This window comes from Carassius gibelio, chromosome A20, assembly GCF_023724105.1.
Source record: "Carassius gibelio isolate Cgi1373 ecotype wild population from Czech Republic chromosome A20, carGib1.2-hapl.c, whole genome shotgun sequence".
Taxonomy (NCBI): Eukaryota; Metazoa; Chordata; class Actinopteri; order Cypriniformes; family Cyprinidae; genus Carassius; species Carassius gibelio.
Window position 1 is genome coordinate 28915742 of NC_068390.1, and position 20013 is coordinate 28935754.

General features: G+C 35.9%; 1 protein-coding gene across 1 annotated transcript; it reads left to right on the forward strand.

Annotated features, from left to right (window-relative positions):
- Positions 1 to 621: 621 nt before the first annotated feature.
- LOC127938973 (adenylosuccinate synthetase isozyme 2) lies at positions 622 to 17117 on the forward strand. Its single transcript, XM_052535921.1, has 13 exons — positions 622 to 883; positions 9052 to 9154; positions 9913 to 9981; positions 10067 to 10117; positions 11511 to 11577; positions 13175 to 13282; positions 13458 to 13539; positions 13760 to 13886; positions 14578 to 14732; positions 15484 to 15608; positions 15700 to 15797; positions 15876 to 16025; positions 16364 to 17117. Exons 1-13 carry the CDS (start codon positions 713 to 715, stop codon positions 16414 to 16416), a joined length of 1359 nt encoding a protein of 452 aa, XP_052391881.1. The 5' UTR covers positions 622 to 712; the 3' UTR covers positions 16417 to 17117.
- The last annotated feature ends 2896 nt before the right edge of the window (positions 17118 to 20013 follow it).

Below are 20013 nucleotides of genomic sequence, written 5' to 3' on the forward strand. Positions count from 1 at the left end.
CAAAGATCAGTTGAGTTTAGTTGGTTAATAATTTACCTCCAAATTCCGACGACAGTTTGAAAATATAAAAATAAAATGTACGTTAACACTAACGTTACCCCAAATCCCAACATCTTGTTCCACTTTGTTCCCCCGTAATTTGGTGTAACTAAAAAGGTTACAAAAGCTAAGGGGCAACCAAAGCGATTAGCTGTAATACTCGCTTTAGGCTACGGGCGTCGCTGTTTCCTATTGCAATACAATACAATAACTGCACGTCGACCGTTGGAAGTTTATGTTTAAACAGTCTATGGTTTAAACAAACAAATGATAAATTAATAAATACTGTCGGGAAATGTTATACAAAACACAGGCCCATATTGTTTGTAATATAAAGTGCAACCATTATATTTATGAAAAAAAATTAAGCACAGAGTAACGTTAATTAAAAAAAGATTACTTTATGTGTGTGAGTGGAGCGCTGTAATTTATATCAAAGACTATCTTTGGTTATATGGAGTGTGTGTGTGTGTGTGTGTGTGTGTGTGTGTGTGTGTGTGTGTGTGTGTGTGTGTGTGTGTGAGTGAGAGAGAGAGAGAGAGAGAGAGAGAGAGAGAGAGAGAGAGAGAGAGAGACTCCGCCTCCGCCTCAGTGTTTGCTCACTCAGGTGAGCTCAGCGTGTGTTGTCGGAGGATCATTGCGGAGCTGCAGGGAGAGCAGAGGGGAGACGGTCATGTCAGACAGCGGGAACGCACAATCGCAGGACGGAGGATCGAGCCGGGTGACATGCCCGAGTGTGGGCAACAAAGTGACCGTGGTGCTCGGAGCACAGTGGGGCGATGAAGGGAAAGGAAAGGTGGTGGACCTGCTGGCCCAGGACGCTGACATGGTCTGCAGATGTCAGGTTGGTTTATGAAAATTGTAACGTTAGTGTTTGAATACGTGAATATATATCCCCGGTGTACTGTGTAAGGTTAGATTGCGCTGTGTACATCATCATTGTTTGTCCGGAAATATTCATGGCTGATCAGAGAGTAGCCTGTGAAGAACTGAATGCATGTTCACTGTTGTGAAAGCTCTTGCAGTGTTATCAAAGCGGAAATGGACAGCGCTTCGAGCAAGGTTGATTATAATGCAGCCTAACTTAACGTTACTTGTTTAGCTTCGCTAGCATTGCACCATGTAGGGTGTTTGCAAATGTCACCTTGACTGAATTATGTGATATTGAAGCCAGCGTGATTTCTGAGCGAAGGCCAGCGAAGTGTAGCCTTGAAATCTTACCAAATGTCATTTAGCTCACCAGTTAGTGTTGGAATATCCGGGGTGTTTTGAAAAGGATGTAAACACAGGGGGCAAGACTCCTTTGAAGTCTATGACGCCCGAAGGTGTGGTATTTATTTGAGTATTACAGTCAAAGCAGATGTTGCAAGTGTTAATAATTAAAATAATAGTTGATTTCAATGAACATTAACCTCCAGCTACTTGATTTTCCGCAGTTGTCTCGTGTGCCCATGTGTTATAAATGTACACAATCCTGCAGCTCACTGATTCTTCAGACATGATGTCCAACAACTTTGCTTTAAAAATAGCAACATTTATATTTTAGTCAATTGCTAGAATGTTTTTTTTATAGACTAAACACACACACACACTTTAATAGCTGTGTCCTTGGTTTGTAAAATCACTTAATTTTTAAAGTCTGTCTTAATTGTCACGCTCATACAAAATCAAGTTAATATCAGGGGATTTTAGTTTCCAGGTCTGGAAAACATTTTAAAATGAATAAAACCATAAATTACGTTATTGAATATTCTTCTGTTAATGTGTGTTTTCTAATATTGCTCTTTTTGGATCCAATCTTAAACTTTTTTATATATATTTAAGTATTTTCAAATTAATTGCAAAATTAATTATTTATAATATGTTTTTAACTGTTAAAAGTTTATATTCCTAAATTGTTTTATTATATAAAATGCCCCAGGCCAAGTGTGTGTGTGTGTGTCTATATATATATATATATATATATATATATATATATATATATATATATATATATATATATATGTATATCATAAATATATATATATATATATATCATAAATATTTGTAAAAAAAATAAGTAAATAAAAAAAAACCCACATATTTTGTTAAGCAGTTGTTCAGTGTACTAAAGAAAGGTTTATGTAGCATATGGCTCCATATGTCAACATCTCTCACTCCCCGTCAGAAAGAAACAGGTGTTACTATTTCAGCCTCATGACTTTCAGACGCTACTGTGCTCTCACTTAACATGTACTGCAAAACTGTTCCATATATGATATTTATTTTATAACAAAAATCATGAAATATGTATTTATGTACTGTATTTATGTATTTGTGTTTGTGTGTGTAAGCCATGTTTTTCTTTTTAGATTCTCTAAGTAGGGATAAATGCTTCTATGTTTACACATACATAATTATATAGAATAATGTTTAGATTCATCAAAAGAGGACTTTTACTGACAAACGGGGAAGTGGCAGCACACCAGTGGTTGTGTTATGCTAGAGAGCAGCAAATAGCAGGCCGCTTTACACCCCCCTGTCACTATGCATGGTATTGATAACAGGTTCACATTGCAAGGATTCTCTCTTAAGAAGACTGTATTCTGCCAAGGTTGTGACTGCATTAAAAAAGACACTTGGTGCTGCACCATGCAAACCGTCATGTGTGTGCTGTGAAAATGGATGGGACAGAAAGCAGATAGTGTTAGTCTTTTTATAAAAACAGTGCACTCAGCAGTCTGACTGGTTTTCCTTACAGGCAGATGGAATGGAAAAATGACGTTCCATGTCACACCAAACTGATATGTCGGTCTGGAAACCAGAGGATCAAACACAACACATGACCTCTTATAATGCCCTTAACTTGTTTTAATATTGCCTCTTCTCATGTCAGCCTATAAATCTGTTTTATCTTTTAACAAGTTGGTTTGTTTCACACTGTAGTATTGCAGACTTATATTAATCATTTGCTGCTTGTGGCTTGCTTATTGTTTATGGTTTTGCAGGCATGTGGGGAAACCGATGTCTCCAGATCTATGATGACAACAAGATGGTAGTCAGTCTAACCTGTTATACAGAATGTACTGAGATTTTAGTGAGCTTTATAACCATCTAGAGCAGTGTATCAGCATCCTTTAGTTAAGTTATACTTTTGGTATTACTTTTCTGGTTTGGTCTGTCACTGTAACACCAAGTCTGACAAGAATGAAAGGCCATCTATCGTTCTTACACATAAGTTCTGTAATCATATAGATTTGCTATATTGACATTGCAGTGAGTTGACACAGTTTGGTTCAAAGAATATATCTCTACTACTAAAATATTTCAACTTAAGTGACTTAAAATATCTTGAACATTAACATCCACTTGATAATTGAGTATCTGGAAATCCCTTGACTGCAGCGTTGCAGTAGTCATGTTAACTGTGTAATGTGCAGCTGTTTGTTTATCAGTGAGGCAAAGTGTGTTGCTTACTGATAAACAAGTTGCCATTTTTAAACCCAGTGTCATTCAAGTCGCAAATGCTTTATTTGATAACAGTAAGTGTTGTATGATTAATTTCGTTTTTTTTTTTCTCCAGTATTCATTATAGTTAAAAAAGTTTTACACAAAGAAATTAATAGTAATTTTGAAGAATTGGGTCTGACTGGGAAAAATGGATTTCTGTAAAGGCATTGATGAAGGAAAACTTAAAGGGTTAGTTCACCAAAAATAGAAAATTATGTCATTAATAACTCACCCTCGTGTTGTTCCAAACCCGTAAGACCTCCGTTCATCTTCGCAACACAGTTTAAGATATTTTAAATTTAGTCCGAGAGCTCTCAGTCCCTCCATTGAAACTGTGTGTACGGTATACTGTCCATGTCCAGAAAGGTAAGAAAAACATCATGAGAGTAGTCCATGTGACATCACAGGGTCAGTTAGAATTTTTTGAAGCATCGAAAATACATTTTGGTCCAAAAATAGAAAAAACTACGACTTTATTCAGCATTGTCTTCTCTTCCGTGTCTGTTGTGAGCGCGTTCACTGCAGCGTAGTGATATCCGGTTTGCGAACGAATCATTCAATGTAACCGGATCTTTTTGAACCAGTTCACCAAATCAAACTGAATCGTTTGAAACTGTTCGCATCTCCAATACGCATTAATCCACAAATGACTTAAGCTGTTAAATTTTTTAATGTGGCTGACACTCCCTCTGAGTTCAAACAAACCAATATCCCGGAGTAATTTTTATTTTTTATTTTTTTTGCTGCTCATAATGGGGAAGTCGTGGCCTAGTGGTTAGAAAGTATGACTCCTAACCCTAAGTTTGTGGGTTCGAGTCTTGGACCGGCAATACCACGACTTAGGTGCCCTTGAGCAAGGCATCGAACCCCTAACTGCTCCCTGGGCTCCGCAGCATAAATGGCTGCCCACTGCTGCAGGTGTGTGTTCATGGTGTGTGTGTGTTCAGTGCTGTGTGTGTGCACATTGGATGGGTTAAATGCAGATCACGAATTCTGAGTATGGGTCACCATACTTGGCTGTATGTCACGTCACAAATTAATGAAACCACATTCATTACATGAAGCCATTGCTTCCCAATTTTCTAAATAGTCAGTGTGCTGTGCTGTTATGAAAATGTGATGTAAAAATTCAAATAAAAAAACTCCCAGGCTGGGCCCTTAGAATCAATAGCAACCTTGTAATAGGAGCTCATAATTGTAATGCGTAGTGCCTCCAGCAACACTTTTGGTCACCATGGGTATGAGAACATCGTAAATGGATCTAAAAAGGAGAGGCATCCACGCACGCACTACTAAACTGCTCCGAGGAAACCTGTCCTGAAATAGCTCTGCCCTGTTCCTTGCTGGATTAAAGACTGATTTATAGAGCACACTTTGTGCAAACTCCATCAGATGTGACATTAGGTCAGAGCTGATTGAAGCCATGTTGAAAACAGACATATGTGAGGACTCTTGATGATTCTTGACAATGGTAACAGTTGGCATTTCAAGTGTGCTCAGTTATATGGTTTCCCTTCTCTTTAGTCACGTGTCAACAAGGAATCCAGTTTGCATTCATTGCATAGTCCAGTTTATGTAACATGTAATTTCACAGATTTAAGGAATGACAGATAAAAATAAAACGAAACAAATGTAACTCTGCAGAACTGGAATGTGGAATGTTGATCCTTTGCACATTCATTTACAAGGTTAATTTCATTGTGCTTTATATTTACATTTACGTTTAGTCATTGAGCAGACACTTTTATCCAAAGTGACTTACAAATTAGGACAATGAAAGCAATCAAAATCAACAAAAGGGCAAACCGGTCTAAATTAGCTTAACATAGTAACAGTAAACATAGCAAGGGCTTTTTAAATAATATAATAAGTAAAAAGAAAACCAAAAGAATAGAAAAAGAATAGAGCCAGCTAGTGTTAGAGGTATTTTTTGCTTTTGTTAATTATATAATAAAATGAAAATAAAACAGATAGAATACAAAAAGATTATATTTAAACAAGCTCCAAATTAATAGAGTGCAAGTCTAAAAGGGACAAGTTTTTTTTTAAAGAATAGAATTAGAATAGAGAGTGTTAGAGTTAGAGTGTCAAATAAAGATGGAAGAGATGTTTTTAAGCCAATTCTTGAAGATGGCTAAGGACTCAGCTGCATGGATTGAGTTAGGCAGGTCATTCCACCAGGAGGGAACATTTAATTTAAAAGTCCGTAAAAGTGACTTTGTGCTTCTTTGGGATGGCACAATCAAGCAATGTTCACTTGCAGAACTCAAGCTTTTAGATGGCATAGAATGAATTTAGGTAAAGGGCTGCCGAGCCAGTGGTGGTTTTCTAGGCAAACATCAATGCCTTGAATTTTATGTGTTCAGCTATTGGTATCCAGTGCAAAAAGATAAACAGAGGTGTGACATGCATTCTTTTCAGCTCATTCAAAATTAATCTTGCTGCCGCATGCATGATTAATTGTAAAGGTTTGATAGAACTGGCTGAAAGACCTGCCAATGGAGCATTGCAATATCCCAGCCTGGACAGAACAAGAGCTTGAACTAGTCTTGCCTGGACAGAACAAGAGCTTGAACAAGGAGTTGTGCAGCATGTTCCGAAAGAAAGGGCCTGATCTTCTTGATGTAGAATAAAGCAAATCTGCAGGACCAGACAGATTTAGCAATGTGGTCTAAGAAAGTCAGCTTATCAACAGTCATAACTCCAAGGTTTCTGGCTACTTTTGAATGAGTTATGGTTGATGTGCCTAACAGGATGGCGAAATTGTGATGAAACGATGGGTTTGCTGGAGCAACAAGCAGTTGTGTCTTGACAAGGTTGAGTTGAAGTTGATGGTCCTTCATCCAGCAAGAAATGTCTGATAGACAAGCTGGGATGCAAGCAGCTATTGTCGGATCATCAGGATGGAATGAGAGATCAAGTTAAGTGTCATCAGCATAGAAGTGGTATAAAAAGCCATGTTTCTGAATGACAGTACCTAATGATGCCATGTAGACAGAGAAGAAGTGATCCAAGAACTGAGCCCTGAGGCACCCCAGTAGCTGGTGGTTAACGGAGTAAAAACTGTGAACAGATCAAGCAAGATAAGTATTGATGATTTTGGATTGATTCTCTTGCCAGTTTTAGAGCTTCAACAACTGAGAGCAAGGCAGTCTCGAATGTTGAATGTCCACTTCTGAAGCCAGATCGGTTGCTGTGTGTGAAAATCAGAGACTTGGTTGAACGCAGCTTGTTCAAGTGTTTTTTCAATGAAAGGAAGAAGGGAAACTGGTCTAAAGTTCTCTAAAAGAGATGGGTTGTGGGTGGGTTTCTTAAATAGTGGGGTTCTGCGAGCTTGTCTAAATGTTGAGGGGAAAACACTAGCACGGAGGGATATGTTAATGATGTGAGTGCAGGTACAACTGCAGGAGAAATGACTTGAAGGAAATGAGATGGAATAGGATCATGAGGACAAGTACAGTAGTAGGTAGGATGATTAGAAAGGATGAGTTTGGAGACTTCTGCCTCAGAGAGTGAAGAGAAGGATGTGAGATGGTAAGATGTGCTTGACCGATTGTGGTGTGCAAAATTGTGGACTGATGTTTTTAATTTTATTTAAAAAAAAAAAACGTTGTCAGCTATTAGAGTTGTTGCAGGAGGGGGAGGACAAAGGAGCCAGGAAAATGTTTTATAGAGCATGCGAGAGTAAGAAGAAATGTTAATTTTGTTATGGTAAGATGTCCTTTTAGCAGTGGAGAAATTAGCAGAGAAGGAAGATATGAGTGACTGATACACATTAAGGTGAGTAGTATTTTTGGATTTGCGCCACACCCTTTCAGCAGCTCTAAGCTTAGAACAGTGTTCATGGAGAACATCAGATATCCAAGAGGCAGAAGGGGTGGTATGGGCTGGCCTGGAAGACAAGGGGCCAACAGTGTCTAAACAAGATGTAAGAGTGGAGCAGAAAGTATCAGTAGCACTGTTAGCATCAAAAGATGCTAACAAAGTGTGCAGGTTGTTAGGATTTAGGGATGCACCGGAAATCAGAACCGATTTTGGTCTTTTTTTCGGACGATTTTTCTGGAAGTGCGCCCCCGTGCACAGACTACATTGTAATAATTCGCTATCATGTCATTTGTGTGGAAGTATTTCGAAATCTGTGCGCAGGACACGGACAGCCGTTCAGCAATGGAAGTGCAGAGCTACATGTCAGAGGTACAGATAGCAGGAAGTGAACAGCTTACCCCACAAAATAAGAGCCCCTTTCCCTGCGCTCACTGAAGCTGCGCAAGCGTACTCTATCTGTCCGTGGCCTGCACAAGTGTAGACAGTAAAGGGATGTTCAGCTCAGCTTCTTGCATGTTGGATGAGAAACGAAACAGACTAAACTTTTTTTTTTTTTTGTAAAGAAAAACTTGCTAACAAGTTTGAAAAGCCAGAAGTAAATGTCAGTTCTGTATAGGATGATTATTTTTATTTCACCTTAAAATTACATTGACTTAATTTGATTTAAAAATCACCTGTTGTAGCACACTGAAAAAAGTGTTTCATTCATCCAACTCAAAATTTTTAGGGTAATGATTCACATCTATATTTTTTTAACTCGAGCCAATAGTTATTTATTTTTCATTGGCTCAAGTAAAAAAAAATGTCAATAGCCAAAAGCCAGTTTGGCCTATTAAATACCAAATAAACATGTTTATGTATACTTTCCTTCTTTCTTGTTTGTTGCTGAAAAAAAAAAAATTGGAAATCGGTATCGGAATTGGCCAGTTTGCTTGCAAAAATTTGATATCGGAATCGGCCATGAAAAATGATTGGTGCGTCCCTACTAGTTAGGGTTGCGCTGCCTACAGTGTGTGATGCATGCTTTGCGAGTGGTAGTGATAGTAAGGATCTAGAAACAGAGTAAGAATTGGTTATAAAAACTGAAACAAGTGGTTGGACAAAGGATTAACCAAAACAATACTTATATGCTTTAAGCCTTAAATAAGAATGTAGTAATTTTAGCTGTTTAATATTTACCATGTTTAAGTCCTTTCTGATCTGAAGGATACAATACAAAATTCATACAGAAAATGTAAAATAGATTCTTTCTGGTTTCCTACTTGTATCTAATTGAGCAAAAGAGTTATTCTCACATAATATCCACACCTAACAACCAAAATCAGTGTTGTTTACATGCTTCAGATTTTTCCATTTCACAACTGCATGTCTAAGCGTGTCTATACCATACCATAGTAATGCTAGGGATAGTTAGAGATAGTTCACCCAAAAACTTTCTTCTGTGGGAAACAAAAAGATGATATTTGAGGTCCAAACAGCATTGGATTATAATGACTTCCATTGTATGGACAAAAACACGTGAGGCATTTCTCAGAACATCTTTTACTTTTATGTTCCATGAAGTCAGCCATGATATTTTGGACGACAGGGGTTAGTACTGTAAATAATGACAGAATTTTTTATGTGAACTAACTATCCCAGATTTGTTTGTCGTCATCTCAAGGATTGCAAAGTCTTTGTGTTTCTTCTCTCCTGTAGGGAGGCAACAATGCAGGACACACAGTCGTGGTTGATTCAGTGGAATATGACTTCCATCTTCTACCCAGTGGAATTATTAACCCTAAGGTCACTGCCTTCATTGGTGAGTAATATGTCACATTTCCTCCCTCCATTTGGATAACATGTCTTATGTGAGTTGTGCACATTCTCGTGCAACCAGTTCAGCAAAGATCTCAGCTTCCTGTTGGAGTGTTTGGATGTTGGCCAGCATATGCAGACTAATATAGCTGAGTGCAATCTATGCAGTTTATTTGCAAAGATCCAATTTTGCTAATGGCCATTACTGTGTTTGTCCTTCTGATTCATTTGCCAGCACTGCAGATTAGTATGATGTATTGGAAGTGCTTGAAGTTCGTAGTACATTAAATTATACAGGTTTCAGAAATCTGTGTTGCAGGGTTTAAGGGTTGATATGTGTGATTTTTAAGATTCCTCTTCAATATTCCAACCCTTTCTATCAGTTCCAAAACCTGGAATGACACAACTAGGCTTTTCAGACTTTAAATGGGTCATCCTTTACCTCTTGCTCCATTTTTTTTAAAGAATTCTCACTGTACATGTAGAAACATGGGTTAATGTTATTTTTGCAAATTTATGAAGTTAATAATGTTGAATGGACAAGCACACAACTTGCTTGTCCATCTGTGATATTGTCACAACTAAAACGATCACAGCATGACCCAAGAAACAAGTTTCTGTGATTGTACAAAGTGTATGAGTTTGTCTGTGGCTAAACAACTTGCTGTAATATTCTAACACCACATTAGTTAACACTTAAGGCCAGGGTTAAAGCCCTGTGAATTGGACAGTGATGACTGACAGCTCCTCATTTGATTGCAGGTAATGGTGTAGTCATTCATTTGCCGGGTCTCTTCGAGGAGGCTGAGAAGAATGTGCGGAAAGGAAAAGGTTTGTTAAATTGTTTGTTCCCTTGGGTTGTATGATTAAGTATTAGTGAGCATTCACAGGAGTCTAACATTGAGTTTGCTTGTAGGTGTGGAAGGCTGGGAGAACAGGCTTGTCATCTCTGACCGTGCACACATCGGTAGGCTGATGGCTCTCATGACATATAAACACCATCATATCATAAAATCACTTACACAGCTGCAATCAAGGCTAAATTTGGCTTTATATGGTTGTAAAGAATTGGATTTGTTTGTAATTCTTAGCAATTCATAGTTATAAAAATAAATATATGCTTAATACTGAATATTTCCACTACCATTAAAAAATTAATTTATTTCAACTAAAATACAGGAAAAACAGCAATATTGTGAAATGTTATTAAAATTTAAAATTACTGTTCTCTATTTAAATATATTTAGAAATAATACTTATTTGCAATGATGGCAAAGATAAATTGTCTGCATTTTAGTCCAGTCTTTAGGGTCACATGATCCTTCATAAATCATTATATTATGTTGATTTACTGCTCAAAAAACATTTCTTTTTTTCAGTGTTGAAAAAAACAAAACAATTCTGCTGCTTACTATTTTTGTGGAAATTAATAAAAAAAATTCTATACTTTGAATATAAAGTTTATACCACATTTATTTGAAATATATATATTTTTATCTTTACTTTTGATCAGTTTAATGCATCCTTTTGAATGGTTGTGTATGTAACTTTAGCCAAATTAATGCATTATACATTAACATTGGGTACATTGGGTGTTTTGGATTTGGATTTATCTTTTACAACAAAAAATGGTCAAGAATTGTTATTTAATAAAAACAGGCAGGGCAAGAAACTTTATTTCCTCTAACATACTGGTATTGTTTCTTACAAAAATGTCAGCACTGTTTAATTTGAAATTTATAATCAGATTTGGAAAGAATCCCCTTTGACTCCATATTTAGAAATTCCTGGATCTTTAACACTGTTCTTTGTATGTCTTGCAAGCACTGCTGTTCCCTTCAGGAACTGCAAATCTAACTAGCTATAACAGCTTAATATCAATAATAATATTTAATAATGCATTTAAATGTTGTTTGATGCATCAATGCATTTTTACTCCTCAGTTTTTTTGTGTGTGTTTGTTATGCTTTGCTTGCTGATGATACAGTTTTTTGAGCAATTTTGTCGGGCAACTTTTTTTTGAGCAGTGATTTTGGGCACTTTTCTGCTGAGAATGGGTAACAGATTTTTATCTGCATATTTTAGATTGGTTGTGGGCCTCGTGTCTCACCTGGTTGCCCGTTGACACCAACATTAACCAAAGTTGCCCAGCAACATTGCTCAGAAAGTTGCCCTGTGTATCATCAGGCTTATGCCTTGAGACTATTATTGTAATTCTAGATTCTCAGCAGGAGTGGTTATACACAGGATCAATCGTAGTCAACCCAAGTGTTGTTATGGTGACCTGCTTTGGCATGTTGGGTTCAGAGCTCAGAGAGATGAGTTGTCTCACTGTAATGTATACACTCTCCTGCCTCTAGTGTTTGATTTCCATCAAGCTGTGGATGGAGTCCAGGAACAGGAGAGGCAACAGCAAGCTGGCAAAAAGTAAAAACCCTGCTTTATGCACACGCATACAACACGCTAGCAACATGTTATGACATGAGTTCATAACAAAATAAAAAATGCTTTGAGAGAGCAACTTTAGTCATGTATTGGTGGCTTTTCTAACCGCTTAGGTTAATCTTAGTAATTAACTTTCACATAAAGTTATTTTATGTGAAATGTGAATTTATCTGTATATATCTATCTGTAAAAAGAAAACATTTTATACTCTTAATGACATAACATTCAATATATGACAAATAAAACAAATACAATATTGAATGTAATATTAGCTAAATCTGGCGTTAAATTTATGAATCTGAAGTTCGGATGAATATTTCATAGTCCCTTTCACATTAAAACATTATGTGATATGAAAATGTACTGTACAAATAAGTGATTATGTACATCAATAAATGATTTGTTCAATTTGTGCTCCATAAGATTTTTTTATGTTTTTGAAAGTAGTCTCTTATGCTCAACAAGGCTGCATTTAATTGATAAAAAATACAATAAAAACTGTAATTTTGTTAAATATTTTTACAGTTTAAAATAAGTATTATTTTATTTCAATATATTATTATTTATTCCTGTGACACAAAGCTGAATTTTCTGCAGTCTTCATTCCAGTCTCCAGTGTCACATGATCCTTTAGATATCATTTTAATATGCTGATTTGCTGCTCAGGAATCATTTATTATTATCCAAGTTGAACATTTTATTGTCAGAGTGAAGATTGAAGTTTGAATGAAGTTTTATTATTATTTTTCTAAAGATTATTTAATGAATAAAAAAGCTCAAAAGAACAGCATTTCTTTATATTAGTAAAGACATTTTTACCCTCACTTTTCATCAGTTTGAAGTGTTGAATAAAAATGTGTATGTAAACAAAATGAAACTTAAAAGGAACACTTTTTTTTTTTTTAAATAAGCATATAACCAACTCCCCTGGAGTTAAACAGTTGAGTTTTACCGTTTGAATCCATTCAGCACTTATAGCTTAGCTTAGCATAGATAATTTAATCTGATTAGACCGTTAGCATCTCGCTCAGAAATGACCAAAGAGTTTCTATTATTTCTATTATTTCTTAAAACTTTAGTCTTCTGGAGTAATATCTTGTACTAAGTCTGACAGAAAATGAAAAGTCGTGATTTTTCTAGGCTGATATGGCTATCACAACTTTTCATTTTCCGTCAGCCTTAGTGCACAATGTAACTACAGAAGAGTCAAATTTTAAATAGGAAAGATATAGAAACTCTTTGGTTATTTTTGAACGAGATGCTAACAGTCTAATCAGACTCAGTGATCTATGCTAAGTTAAGCTAAAAGTGCTACCTACAGACCCGGAGATCGGCTGAATGGATTCAAAAACGGTAAAACAGTTCAACTCTAGGGGAGTTGGGAAATAAGCCTAATTTCAAAAATAGTGGAGTGTTCCTTTAATTTTATTCAATATTGTTTGTAACAGGTTCACTTATTTATGTCTATATTCACTTAGGAGGCCCTGAATAAGGGTTGCAGACCTCTGTTTTAAAACAACCAACTAATGCATGTGAATATCACTCACGAGTTTCACCTTCTTTCTGTCTCACCACCTAGTTTAGGAACAACTAAAAAAGGAATCGGGCCCGTGTACTCTGCCAAAGCAGCCCGCAGTGGCCTGAGGATATGTGACCTTCTGGCTGACTTCCAGGAGTTCTCAGAGAGGTCAGGGTGTGCTTATACCTGTTCCAATGGGCTTGACAACTCAACTCTCTTACCCATTCATGTCACATTCCCATAGACTGACTGTTAAGCCTCACCCTCTGTAAAAACACTGAATCTGACCAAAACAATGGAAGAGCAACTGATCATGCTACTTGTCTTATGCCTTATTTCACAGATTTAAACATTTGGCCTCGCAGTATAAGTCTATGTACCCATCACTGGAGATTGATGTGGATGGGGAACTTGAGAAACTCAAGGTGAGAAGCTTAGATGTCATACCAGTTAATTCCAACATTTTATAGGACTTGGATAAGTTAGAGTTAAGAGATGCACAACATATTTTTATCATATCATATGTCATTTAAAGTTAACTTTTAAAAATATATATATTTATTTATTACTGTATTCATAACAGTAACATCTATTGTGACACACGGACAACAAGGGTTACCAGGCTTTCTGACATTGTTTTTTCAGACGTATGTAGACAGGATAAAGCCCATGGTGAGAGATGGAGTCTTCTTCATGTATGAGGCGCTACATGGGCCTGCAAAAAAGATTCTGGTGGAAGGTGCCAATGCCGCCTTGCTGGACATAGACTTTGGTGAGTAATGGATACACCGAAACACATCGTACATACCATTCCCTGACCATGTGTAACATAAGATTATGCAATGTGCTAACCAGCTGTTTCCCATTTGTGAACTTCTGGGAAGTGTCTTCTGATATTAGTTAAGTCCTGTGAACCATCAACAATAATAAGTCTACAAGTCAATAATACAGTCTCACACATTTTATGTTTTTTTTTTCTTCATTATTTATCTGTAATGTTAAAATAATATAGTTCCTATTATTTTTATGGTTGAATGATTTATTTATTGTCTAATAATTTTTTTTTTTACTTTAATAGATGGAGATACTTATTACTCTAAATAATAAAAATGATAATTACATTCTCTACAACTTTACTAACACTTCTGTGACTTATAAAGTGAATTTAAATGTACATTTTCTTAGTATATTATTTTATCATTTGATTTTTTTAAATTATAATAGGTTTAACTTTAATTTGTAAAAAAAAATAATTTGTTAGTTCCTAATAATTTTATTTTGAAGGTTATTTAATGTGATTTTAAGCAGTGCTGTGCGCCTCTAACTTTTTACAAAATAAATATAGGTGTTGACAGACAAAAGGTCCATTGTCTTACACACAGTCATAAAAATAACCCTGACTTTGCCTAAAGCTTCACTAACACTTCACTGGCACGCAGCGCTGATCTGACACTTTTGTTTAGGGACATATCCGTTCGTGACTTCCTCAAACTGCACCGTGGGAGGGGTGTGTACTGGTCTGGGCATGCCACCCCAGAACGTAGGTGAAGTGTATGGAGTTGTCAAAGCCTACACTACGAGAGTTGGGATTGGAGCTTTCCCTACAGAACAGAACAACGTAAGCAGCAGCTTAACTTCCTCTTTTGTTTCTGCATTGTTTGGAGGAGCTTGCACTACTGTTTATATTCTGGTGCAGTCAGTGTTATGTTTTGGCAGTAATGACCCTGGCTTTAGTCGAGCATAATTATTGTTACGGATAGATTTGAACAGGAATAAAGAGACTGGAAGAACAGAGCAGTCAGTAATCTGTCACACTACATGACAAAGAATACATTGTGTATGAGACATTTAGGATTTCCTATACATAATGTGCTTCATAGTGTTTGGTTTAAATTTATGGTCACACTTGTACATAGCAATACATAGTGTCTTTAACAACAACAACAAAAAGTTTAACTTATTAAATATTACAGAAATTAACTGCAGATGGAGTTTCTGCAGGTGTTTTTCAATTATAAAGACAATGTAAAAACATGCATGTAGACAATAAGTGCATTGTATCATATAATTATATTTGAAATGTCAGTACATAGTTTGATTTATATTAGACGTAATATATTAACTTAATATAAAGTTAGTCCAAATATATTTTTACTAGAAATTGCAGTTTTCAGTTTTAAAATGGCTCCATCTAGTGGGAAGAAGGTTTTTTTTAGAGCGGACAACAGTAATGTAGACATCTTAATTCAAATTACTCATATTGTATTATTAAAATTGCCAATAAAAAGCTTGACCGTTTAAACTGTACACATACTGTAAATACACAGAGGAATTAAACATTGCTCTTTGGATATTGTACTTCTTAACAGGAAATTGGAGAGCTCTTGCAGACGAGAGGCAAGGAAGTGGGCGTGACCACAGGTCGCAAAAGAAGATGTGGTTGGCTGGATCTGGTGCTCATCAAATACGCCCACATGATTAATGGCTTCACAGCGTGAGTCTTCAGAGATGTCTCCTTTGGTTTCTCTCTTTGTGCTCTATAAAATACTGTTTTCTTAAATGCATCCTTCTATACGTCTGTTTAGCTTAGCTCTCACCAAACTTGACATCTTAGATGTGCTTCCTGAGATCAAAGTTGGTGTGGCATACAAAGTAGATGGTGAAATCATCCCGCATTTTCCAGGTAAGCAGCACTTTTCCAATATCACACAGGTAGATGAAATAAAATCTAGTGTAGTTCAATATCATACATGTTTCCCAGCAAACCAAGAGGTGCTACAGAAGGTGGAAGTGCAATACGAGACTCTGCCAGGCTGGAAAACTGACACGTCTGCTGCCAGGACCTTTGAAGAGCTACCAGAAAATGCACAGAAATACGTCTGCTACATTGAAGATCACTTGGGCGTGCCTGGTAAGACTTTAAAGGGATAGTTCTTCCAACAATCATTTACTCGTCATGTCATGTCATTCCAAACTTGTATGACTTTCCTTCTGCTGTGAAACGGGAAAGATATTCCAAACGATGTCAGTAACCAAACGGTTTTGATTCCCACTGACATCCAAAAATAATATGGTAATAAGTAAACGGTTACCAAAAAAAGAAAGTCATACAGCTTTAGAATGACGTGAAGGTGAGGAGGGTAGACTGTCACTATAACTGTAAGTTGTTCTTGTAAGTCTGATCGTTTCAAATGCAGTTGGGTTGTTTTACTACAGCGATCCTAATGACTTACTCCATTTTTGCTTTAGTAAAGTGGATTGGTGTTGGGAAGTCGCGGGAATCAATGATCCAGCTCTTTTAAGGGGCTGCTCGGCCTGCATGTAGCACTGGCTGGATTACACTCTGGACTCGAGGCTGGAAAGTTGCCTCATATGTTTCTTTTCCCACCTCACTTCAATTTCTCAATGGCAAGAACATTATTTCGTGCCACTCCGATCATCCCGCAGCCCTCTGAAATAGAGTATTTGCCATAAATAATGGCATTCCTGTGGTAAATCAAAAAGGGCTTTTCAACTAGTTATTTTTTTGTAATCATTTAACTGTTTCTAATCTGCTTTACATCATTCTCTGGTATTTTGAGCTCTCGTAAGCTCAATATCTCCATCTTGAGTCCATATGCTGTACATGTGCTACTACTTCAAACAGGCATCAGTAGTGATGTATATTGTTGTTAGATATCAATTTTTCACATAGATTGGGTAAAACGATTACTTCTACATGTTATATTTAATGTTCTTTGTTTGTTTTATCATACAGGAATCAATGGTTATGCAATGTGTTCACTCCTTGTTTTAAAGACTTACTCAAGTCAACTTCATTTAAACATACTGTTTTTAAAAGACAATTTGAATGTTTCTTTACCAGATGCATAAAAACCCATGAGATTCAATATTAAGCGATTCTGGATATAAATTCTGTACAATACAGCTTCAAAATGTAATACGATTACAGTGGGCGTTTTCTGTTTTTCCGAAAATAGAAGTAAAACAGTTTATCGAAGCATCTTTAAATTTGAATCTATTTAATTTGCTCTAAAAAAGAAAAAGAAAAAAAAGTATATAATCCAAATGTGCCTCAAGAAGCATATATTATTATACAGGCCGGGGTTATGATTCCATTGAATGTATGTAAACGTTTGCACAGTCCTCAGATGTTTATTGTTCAACTGTACAACTTTATGCCACAAGCATAATAAATCCACTGTAATGAGATATCAATGAACTTGCCTTTCAATATAGATTGTCAAAGTATAGATCCTTAAGACGTTTGTGTGAATTCAGACACGCATCAGGATGTACTGTACGGCTCGGTTTAGCCAGTAAAACACACTTCTGTGGTTGCTAGCAGCTGGAGGAGGCCGTCTGCTTTTCTGACCTCTAGTAGTACAGAGCTTTAAACAGAGCTTGTCTATTTAAATATGACTGGGTTGTTTCAGAAACCCAGAGTTGCTGCTTCTGTTTCGTCTCAGCCTCAGTACTGCACCTTCCAGTAAATAAGTAATATAGGATAAAGTGTGCCTTGTTTATATAGATGAACAATGAAACTTGAAAACCAGTCCTTCATCTGATTGAACTTTTATGGATTTTTAATTGAGAAACCTCCTTTAGATTTTTCGAGGGCATTAGTGTCATTGCCATTTGCCAAGTGTACATGCATCCAAAGAAGTATCTTAATGGATAAATGAGTGCTGTGACATAAAGAGCCTTTGTAAACGATCCAGGATGATAACTCTTTTTCAGATCGATGATGGTGTGATGTTTTGCATCTTCTGTTGCTCACAGCTGCAGAATAAATGGTGTAATCTGTTAACTTGTTTAGTAGCATCTATTACATGTCATTTAACTTGTATTATCACAAAATATCCTCTGAAAAAATTCAAATTGCAAGGATATAGGACAGTTGAAACATTCAAAAAACAGTATGTTTGCACAAACGCAACTTTTTAGGTTTCTGAAATCCTTTGCTGTTTCTGTGTTGTATTGCTGCTGATTGGGGTTTCATGTATGTATATACAGAACACAAAGCCATATTCTCTTGAATTTTCTGTTGCTGTACACTTTGCTGGTGTGCATGATCATCTAGAGGCATTTGCACCAAAACTCACTCACTCTGTTTATCTTGGATAAATGGCAGACAACTGTCATGACACTCCAGTCAATAAAGTAATATAGTGAGAAAAACTGTCTTTTTTGTGTTTATTTATTTATTTATTTCATTTTTAGCTGTATTTTTGTAGCAGTTTTTGGAATCGATAAAGAAGTGGGTACGATGAAACTGCCCTGATCTTTTCTTGGAAACGCGAGGTTCAACAACACACCAGCAGGGGGAGACATTTACCTTCAAACACACGGAGAAACACACTGATTTTAACATCGAGAAAAAGAGCCTCGTAATTACGCTTGACAATAACCTGTGATGCTACACAATTACTCCTAGATAATGATGATAACATTCTGTTCTTGGATTTTCCCCCGTGTTTCTACGGTGAGTTTAGATAATAATTGTTGAATGTTGTCATATGCATAGCCTAGGTGAGGTTAAATTTAGCCGTAATGCTGGGAACTTATTAAAAACAGACATAAAGGTTTTTCTTTTTCTTTTTTTTTTTTTTCTTTTTTTTTTTTTTTAATATGAACACAAACGTTTAGGGTACTATTAAATAAAGGAAAGTTTATTTTCAGGTAATTAATTTTAATTTTGTAAAAAAAAAATATTTTTTTTTGAATTCCTCCTCATCTTTCAGCGTTTTGCTGGTCATTTGCAATGTGACATCAATCTGTAACCTCAGTTCGATGGAAATTACATTTTGCACTATATTTTGAAATGTTTATAAAACTTTATAACGAGCAAAACTGTTGATTGTGGTGGAAATGACACCTGTGTGATGTGTGATACCTGCCATTTGTGCAAAAAGATAAATAAAAAAATTCACTCAGTAAACTTTATTTTATATATATATATATTTCACTCTTTTCTTGAATTATTAGGTATGTTTAATATGTGTTAAAAAATGTGTTTTTAATATCACTTCATATTAGTACTATTTTATACTGCTGTAAAAAGTTCTGGTCATGTATTAAAGAAAACTAAAGAGTGCTGAACAGATCATAAAGCTGGTGTTACTGAAGATATTAGAATAGAAATGTTTTGCTTTCACAAGCAGATCTATATGTTAGAGCTATGTGTGTTGGCTTGTTTGGCTGGTGAAGGTGCCTGGATATAAATGTACACATATGTGCGATGTAGTAGGAGGTGACGACTGTGGTGAGAATGATGAGATCTCTCATACTGTACACCCTGGAGACTGAAGGAGTCTTCCTGCTCTCATTACAGATTCACTGCACTGGTTTCTATCAACCATATCAGCTTAACCCGATTATGATTTAGATCTGAGGCTGACAATATCATTGGTGTTAGGTTTTGATAATAATCTGTTTAGCTTAGTAAGATTTAGTGTATTTTTTTTATAGTATTTTTGTCGTTAATACTTTTCCACCAATATTGCAAATACAGTGCACCTATATTAATATGTGTATATTATAATGTCAAAATATTTGATATAATAATTTGTATATTTTCTTGTAAAATGTGCGTGAAACTTGATTATTGTTTAACTTTGAAAAATAAATGTTTACAGCGAAGGAACATTCTTTGCAAACTATTGTTTATAAGGGTAACACTTTAGAATAAGGTTCCATTAGTTAATGTATTAATTAACATGAACAAACAATGAATAATACATTTATTACTGTATTTATTCATCTTTGTTAATGTTAGTTAATGAAAATACAGTTATTCATTGTTAGTTCATGGTAATTCACAGTGCATTAACTAATGTTAACAAGCACAACTTTTGATTTAAATAATGCATTAGTAAATGTTCAAATTAACATGAACT